At 34.8% G+C, this 9,026-nt stretch overlaps 1 protein-coding gene across 1 annotated transcript; it reads right to left on the bottom strand.

Annotated features, from left to right (window-relative positions):
• Positions 1-7,213: 7,213 nt before the first annotated feature.
• Positions 7,214-8,188, bottom strand: LOC123642400 (olfactory receptor 5H8-like). Its single transcript, XM_045557454.1, has one exon. The coding sequence runs from the start codon at positions 8,141-8,143 to the stop codon at positions 7,214-7,216; it is 930 nt and encodes a 309-aa protein (XP_045413410.1). The 5' UTR covers positions 8,144-8,188.
• Positions 8,189-9,026: the final 838 nt, after the last annotated feature.

Raw genomic sequence — 9,026 nt, 5'->3', positions numbered from 1 at the left:
TTCTTCCTTTGCTGGATTTCAAGAAGAGTGAACATTACCAAAGACTTAACCCTCTCTTCTGGAAAAAGTGTTCATGAGTTGACAGTTATATGCAAGAAAATTGCATCATTTAGCCAGAACAATGACTCCTTTGTCTTTATTTTCAGTCATTATATATTGTTTAAAAAGATGCATATGGGTGCCAAATTGACAATGAGGAGACTTGTGTTAGATATTTCCATATGTTATCTTGACTTGGCCATGGGATGCCTAGACACCTGGTTAGACTTTCTTTCTGGATGTGTCTTGAGCCTGTTTCCAGAAGAAAATCACACTTGAATTGGTGGATTTAGTAAAGAAGATGGTATTCCCCAATGTGGATGGAATTCATTCAATCCATTGAGGGCATGAATGGAACAAAAATGCAAAGGAAGGTTGAATTCACTCCTCTCTTCTTGACTGATTGAGGTGGGACATTTTTCTTCTGCTGCTTATAGAAACACCTGCTATATATTTGAGTGAATTTTATTTTTCTTGAAACATAGAGGAACTTACCCCAATGCCACTGTTAGCTATTGCCCTGAAATATATCTTACTTAGAAGATTTCTTCTAAGATGTTGTAAACATCACATTATTGTAGAACTTGGAACAACTTCTATGTAAAAATCTTAGAGAACAATGGTTCAAATAATCAGAAACTCTATTTATGGAGCCTATCAATCTACATTTCCACAAGCTCTCCTGGTGATTCCAGTGCCAGCTAAAGTTTGAGAAACATTTTTTTTTTCCCAGAAATAAAGAAACAAACAATAGGGAGTCTAGACAAAAGTAGTCTAGCCAATAGAGGTTCTGACAGATTCCTAAATATGCATAATAGATTAGATTCTATAACAGGCAGTTTATAACCCCGACTCTGAAAAACACTGTTCTAGTTTTGATTTGTGTTTATTGCTTTTTTTCTAATTGCTGATTATGTTATTTCTTTCAACATAGTCTAAGATAATTATGTCAGTAATTTCCTGAACATTAGAAAGTACTGTAAAATGATGAGAAAAATATGTATATACATGTATATATATAAAGATAGAAGAACTATAAATTCTTTTAGATCTCCAAATTAAGTAATTAATATACTTTAATTCTTAATACCTTTAAAAACTGAGAATACAAATATCATGTTATTATTAGTGTTTTAATGGAATAGTTTTCAATTCAACATCAGCAGTGTGCCAGAAAAATGGGTGAACATAGCAACAATAATATCACAACTTATGTCTAAATATTCTTTAGATAATATATATGTGTTTCTTTTAAAATGGAATTGTATGTAATTTCTTTTGAAAGAAAGCAGAATATCTAGCCTAAAATTCAGCCTTTGCACAGTGTGTATTTTACCTTTGTTCTAACATCCCACTTATATAAAATGATTTATTAAAGGGAATAAATCTATAGAAGAAGTGAGAATGGGGTCACACTAATGGACTAGAGATTTTGTTGAATTTCTGGATGGTATAAAGTAGTTGAGATTATACTGAAAGACAAACCAGAGTAGAGGAATTTGTAGACTAGACATGTACAAGAGAAGACTGCAGGGGAAGTCAGAGTTTCTGAGAAGCTCCCAACTTCCCCTTCCATACTCACCCAATATAAAGTAGGACTTGACAGGTACAGACCCTGCCCCTATACTCACAGCTTGACATTGGCAATTTATACAAGGAAAAGGCTAATTAGAAAAACAGATCTTGAAAATGGCAGAAGAAAGAGACACTGGATGCTTATAATGCCAATCTAGTCTTTGGGTCATAACAGTGAATGAAAAAGCAAAAGTCTAAAAAATTGACAAGAAACCATCAGTATAATTGGCATATCATATAGTAATAAAAATGAACAAAGTAAAGACATATGTAATAATGTGGATACTCTAGGGTGAAAGAGTGAGAGCAGCTGGATTGTCATCCATTTGCTCTCTTTCCTGGAGTGTGCAGGTATCTCTCAGAGGAAAAGAAAAACAGCAAATGATGTGGTCTAATCTTGTGTACTGAACATCCAGAAATAAAGAATAATGATGTTTAAGTACTTATATTTTATATACTTTAATCCTTAAGAATGAATAGCTTTTCTCCAATATTTTACAGTCTATCCCAAGAACAAGTGGGATTTGCTAGAGAACAGAATTGCTGGGATATTGCTTTGCTCACCCAAACAGAAACCTGCAACCAATAATGGGGTATATGTGATATGAGTATCCAAGCCAGGGATGAGGAACCTGTGGCCATAAAGCCACATGTAGCCTACTACATCCTTAAGTGTGGCCTTTTGATTAAATCCAAATTTGACAGCACAAGTCTTTTTATTATTATTGATACATTTCTTTTAAATTTTTATTTTTTCAGTGAACATATTTAAAATACAAAAAAAATGAAATAAGTTGCAATAAAATAATCACCCACGTTGACTAGCACAATTAGAATATTAGTAAGCCATAAAGGGCTAAATTGACAGCTGTTATGATCATGATTTAGTTCTAACATCTGTCTCACTGGCACCACTACTGTACACATCTGGTTGTTGAGAGTTTATGGGGGTCAAGTATGCCAGCCTGCTATTAGCTTTTGACAATGGTACACTGTGTTTCTGTTTAAAGTGGAATTTGTGAATAGTTACATAGCTTGACAGTATTTTTTTAATTCTGTCAGCTTAACAGCCCATCACGTCAAAAAAGACCAAGAGATTGCTGAAGGAAGAAAATACTTTTTATCGAGGACTGGGAATTGCGATACAACCTTGTTTCTGCTAAAGATAAGATGATTTGCTTGCTTTGTGATACTGCAATAGCAACAGTAAAGAAATTCAATGCTCATCAACATTATAACACTCATAAGGATCACTGATATTTTAAATTAGAGGGAGAGGCATGAAAAGTTGTATTGCAGAAACTAAAAGATGAAAAGCAAAAGCAAAGACGATTCTTTCAAGTAGCAATAATACCTGTGAATAATGCCACTGAAGCAACTTATAAAGTAGCTTATATACTCGGGGAAAAAAATGGAAGCCATTCAGTGATATACAATTTGTGAAAGAATGCATTGTTGAAGTTGTAGGATGCTTAGACCCTTATAACGTTTCAAAGTGCAAACAACTAGCTCTTTCAAAGAGAACCATAACTGATCAGCAGCATGAATTAGCCTTCAACCTAACAGAGCAACTTCATGCCATATTTCAAAAGGAAAATGTATTTAATCATTCAATCAATTCATTCGATCACTTTGGATGAATCAACTGATGCCAGTTTTATACTTCATTTGGGTCACAACAGAAGGTTTCCTTTGCTGCAAATAGTTACTCCCTTTGGACACTCTTGCAAACAAAACATGGGGAATAGATATTTTCAACAACTTTCAAGACAAATATCATGAATTTGATAAATTTAGCTAGTGTATTTACAGATGGTGCACCGTCCATGACAGGAAAACATGGAGGGTTTATTGCACAGATAAAAAAAAAGTATTAACAATACATGAGTGGATTAATAAAATGTGGTATATGTATACCATAGAGTACACTACTCAGCCATAAAAAAATAAAATGGTGAACTAATACCTCTTGTATTAACCTGAATGGAACTGGAGACTATTCTTCTAAGTGAAGTATAATAAGAATGGAAAATCAAAGACCAGATGTACTCACCATTAAATTGAAACTAATCGAACAACACTTACGTGCACATATGGAAATAAACTCATCAGAAATCAAGGGGGTGGAAGGAGAGGAGGGGACGAGTAAATTCACAAGTGACCAGTACTATGCACACTATCTTGGTGATGGGCACACCTATAACTTTGACTCAAAGCAATTTATGTAACAAAAGTGTTGGTAACCCTGTAATACTCTTTTCTTTCTTTCTTTCTTTCTTGTTCTTTTTTTCTTTTTCTTTTTTTTTTTTTGATACAGAGTCTCACTTTGTTGCCCAGGCTAGAATGAGTGCCGTGGCATCAGTCTAGCTCACAGCAACCTCAGACTCCTTGGCTTAAGCAATCCTACTGCCTGAGCCTCCCAAGTAGCTGGGACTATAGGCATGCACCACTATGCCCGGCTAATTTTTTCTATATAGATTTTTAGTTGGCCATATAATTTCTTTCTATTTTTTTAGTAGAGATGGGGTCTTGCTCTTGCTCAGGGTGGTCTCGAACTCCTGACCTCGAGCAATCCACCTGCCTCGGTCTCCCAGAGTGCTAGGATTACAGGCATGAGCCACCATGCCCGGCCAATACTCTTAAATAAGGTACGATAAAATACAATAAAAACAACAAAAAAGTATTAACAGATCTAAATGCTCTCATTTCTTGTCATTGTATCTTACATCAGCAAAATCTCTGTGCTAAACTTACAATTTTTTTTACATATATACAATTTTTATTTGTCAAATATACCTCAATAAATCTGGAAAGAAAGAATTTGCTTATGGATAACTAGCTTGGTTTTTTTAAAAAATCTTTTCATTGCCTTTATTTTGAATAGCAAACTCAGTGTATTTTAGTAATCCAAAGCTACTATTTTAAGTGACACTTTGCAAAAAGTTATAAGATTGTTAACTGTATTCATCCAAATGCAACATGGCATCATCAGTTTCATTACATGCTAAAGGTGAACCATGAGGTGTGTATTTGCCATATCATTCTAAAGAGTATTCGCTATCACAGGGACAGGTGTTAGCCAAAATTTTATCTCTGCAAGAACAGATAGTTAAATTTTATGAAGAACAGAATCAGTAATGTGAATTATTGAAAGAAGATTTGCATAGGAATGCAGCATTTCTGTGTGATATCATGTTAAATCAAAACAACTTAAATATGTTTTGCAAGGTAAAATTAAGCCCATATATCATACGTGGCAAAAAAATATCGAAGCATTTCAAAGAAAGCCATCTTTTTTCAAAACATTTCTTCTTCAAAAGGAAATTTTAGATGAAAATTTTACCCAGGTAGCAAGTGTCATTGATGAGCAGGAGGATATATGTGAATCATTTGACGAATACACAGATGCTATAGACCTATTAATTAGAGAGTGCAAAGAAATGTTCACTGCCTTTGATAATCATGACATCACACTCAAATTAGCATCTCAGCCTCATCTAGTTGATATCACCAAGGCACCTACAGAACTACAGATGGAATTGATTGAGCTCTCAGTAGTTGGCACTTTAAAGTTATTGTTTGATGCCAAGAAAGATCCAATCGATATATGGAAAAATGCAGTAGAATACCAATGCCTTTGGCAGCATGCCTAAAAATATATTTCTTGCTTTTCAACCACTTATTGAGCAAATCTACATTCTCTTACCTATCCCAAATCAAGATGCCTTTAAGGTCACAAATGACTGATCCCCATCTAGAACATCAACTGAATCTGAGGACCACCGTGCTGGAACCAAATATTCAAAATGCTTTCCAACAAAAAGCAGACAAAACAAAATTGTCAAAAGTTTAGTTAACTTTAAAATTTATAGTTTTCTTTTTTTAAATTATTAAGTATACATTATATTTTTAGAAAATAATCTACATTTTTAAGTATATGTAATTGAAGTTTCTTGAATGTGGCCTTATCTGATTACAGCAAAATTAATGTGGCCTTCCAACATAAAAGGCTCCCCACCCCTGATCCAGGCTATACAGCTCTATTTGCTGTATGATTTATCTTACAGAGCTCCTTTTCAGGGGAGCTAAACAATTTTGACATTATATGTATTTATAAAGTCACATGAAGAACATATAACGTGTAAAATTTTTTCATTTGTTTTCTGCTTAAACATTCTAGTATGGCAGGAACATATGAATAAAATTTTATAAATTCTTTCCCTAGGCCTATAAGAGTTTGTCCAACATTTTCTTCTAGATTCTTACAGTTTCATGCCTTAGGTTTAAGTCTATCATCCACCGTGAATTGATTTTTGTGAGAGGTGAGAGGTGTGGATCCTGTTTCAGTCTTCTACATGTGGCTATCCAATTTTCCCAGCACCATTTATTTAATAAAGATTCTTTCCCCCAGTGTATGTTTTTGTCTGCTTTGCTGAAGGACATTATCATGAGAGCAAACAGACAACCTAAAGAATGGGAGAAAATATCCACATGCTACACATCTGATGAGGCAGTGATAACTAGAATCTACATAGAACTCAGAAAAATTAGCAAGAAAAAATCAAATAAGCCCATTAAAAAGCGTGCAAAGGACATGAAAAGAAACTTTTCAAAAGACAAACTAATGACAAACAAGCATATGAAAAAATGCTCAACATCTCTAATCATCAGGAAAATGCAAGTCAAAACCATAATGTGATATCACCTAACTACAGTTAGAATGGCTTTCATCAAAAAGTCCCAAAACAGTAAATGTTGGCATGGATGCAGAGAGGTAGGAACACTTATACACTGTTGGTGGGACTGCAAACTAGTACCGCTATGGGAAGTAATATAGAGATACCTCAAAGAGCTAAAAGTAGAATTACCTTTTGAGCCAGCAATCCCATTACTGGATATCTACCCAAGGAAAAAAAGGCATTCTATAAAAAAGATATATGCACTAGAATGTTTATAGCAGCACAATTAAAAATTGCAAAAATGTGGAAACAACCCAAGCATGCATCAATACACTAGTGAATTAATAAAGTGTGGTGTATGTATACCATTGAGTTCTACTCAGTCACAAAAAACAATGGTGATCTAGCACCTCTTGTATTATTATCCTAGATAGAGCTGGAGCCCCTTCTACTAAGTATCACAAGAAAGGAAACACAAGTACCATATGTACTGACCATCAAATCGGTATGAATGAATCAACACTTTGGACACATATAGTAGTAAAATTCATCAGCTGTCAGGCAGATGTGGTGGGGGGGAGGACAGGAAGGGTTTCACACCTAATGGGTGCAGTGCACACCATCTGTACGATGGATACCCTTGAAGCTCTGACTTGGGTGGGGCAAAGACAATATATTTAAGTTAAACATTTGTACCCCCATAGTAGGCTAAGATAAAAGAAATCATGTATATATTTGAATAATAGATACAAATGTTTAAGTTTATTAGGGATTAACACTTTAAGTCATTAGAAAGCTAGGAAATCTCCACTGAAAAATCTTTCAACATATATTAATACAAAATCATACCCACATCTAACCTGAACAATTTTGTGACTGTTTTATTAAAAAGAGAAAAGACATTATTAAAAGTATAAGACCTATACTATTTTCTCTAACATTTTTGTTAAGGAGTCTATGACTTTCTTATTTCTCAGGCTGTAGATAATTGGATTTAAAAAAGGAATGATAACTGTATAAAATAGAGAGTCCATCATATTTTGATTATCAGATTGTGGCGACTGAGGGTGCACATACATGAAGAGAAGAGGGCCATAGTATAAAGACACAGATAAGAGATGAGCACCACAGGTAGAGAAGGCTTTCCTTAAGCCTTTGACAGACTTCTTTTTTAAGATTGTAAAAAGAACAAGTGTATAAGAGACAAGAACAGTCACAATGGTGAATACTTGAATTGAACCTGAGAACACAAAAATTATTAGATTATTAATTGAAGGGTCGGTACAAGAAATCTTTAACAATGGGATAATGTCACAGTAAAAGTGATGTATTATATTGGAATTACAGAAGGTTAATCTGAACAAAAAGCTTTCATGAAGTAGGGCATGAAGAAAGCCACCTAGGAATGACAAGACTAATAGCCGGATGCACAGTGCATTGGTCATAATCAGTGGATAGAGTAAAGGTTTGCATATGGCTACATAGCGATCATACGCCATTGCTGCCAAGAGAAAACATTCTGTGGTTGCGGTGATTGCAAAGGAAAAAAACTGTACCATGCATGCATAGAGAGACAACTTCTGATTCTTGGTTAAGAAGTTGACCAGCATGTTAGGAGTCACTGTGGATGATAACCAAGTATCAACCAAGGCTAAATATCCAAGGAATAAATACATTGGGATGTGAAGGTGAGGGTCATTCCAGATGAGAGTAATCAGACCAAGATTTCCCATGATGGTGATGAGATATATCACCAAGAATGCCAAGAACAGGGGGATTTTCCACTCTGGTTGATGTGTAAGTCCTGTGAGAACAAATTCTGTCAGCAATGTTGCATTTTCCTTTTCCATGTCCTCACTTGGTGTCCTCTGAAATAAAATGGAGTTAATGTAAATATATATATATGTATATATACATGCATATGTAATTACTATCAGTTGAAATTGGGATAGCGAAGTTGAAATAAAACCAAACTCTTACCAGATTGCCTTTAATTTTATTTATTATTACTAAACTGAAGGAAACTAAAGGAGAAAAAGACAATTACTGTCCATTCATTAAAAAAAGTATAGGATTTAACAGATTTAGAGAAAATGAGCATGTGCTAAATTTACGGTGGTATGATTTAATAGGGTAAAGAAATCATTTGTCTAGGATATGAATTCAGGGTCAAAGAAAAAGATACTTGAAGAACCAGGATTTTTTAAATCAGATGTTTGGTAGTGTTGCTCCCAGAGATGTTGCTCCTAGAGTTGTAGCTCCATAGAAATATTGCCCCATAGATTAATATTAGTATATTAGAGACAGAAACGATCTGGGGAGTTTTTCAGGGCTTTGCCCTGAAAAAATATGTGAACCTGTTAGTTCCCATATCAAAAGCTGCCTCACCTCCGGAGGGTATCTCAATGGTCAGTAGCAGCTGCTTTCCAAGGTGACACTGCAGTCTCCAGTCTGTGGTTTTTGCCTGCTTTGAATGACAAAGCAGGTTTGCATGGAGTCAGGGGATAGGAACAGATCAAAGAAGTGCCCTCCCTGAGAGACAGACACCTGTGGCTAAAAGCAATTAGCCCAAGGGATAGCTATTGCTGGACTTCTGACTACCTGTCTCAATGCACAATCACTTGATAAAGAATTATGGAGCCACTATATCTCTGTTTAACTTTTCTGCTAAAGTGATAGTTTTACTTAGAATTTAGAAGTTTGTCCTAGAAAGATTTTGTAACCATTTGTTCA

This window comes from Lemur catta, chromosome 1 (assembly GCF_020740605.2).
Source record: "Lemur catta isolate mLemCat1 chromosome 1, mLemCat1.pri, whole genome shotgun sequence".
Classification (NCBI taxonomy): Eukaryota; Metazoa; Chordata; class Mammalia; order Primates; family Lemuridae; genus Lemur; species Lemur catta.
The sequence above is the reverse complement of the archived record's forward strand: the minus strand, read 5'-3'. Positions and strand labels throughout refer to the sequence as shown.

Excerpts from the sequence above, each read along its gene's own strand:
- LOC123642400 (XM_045557454.1), bottom strand. The coding sequence starts at position 8,143 with ATGGAAAAGGAAAATGCAACATTGCTGACAGAATTTGTTCTCACAGGA.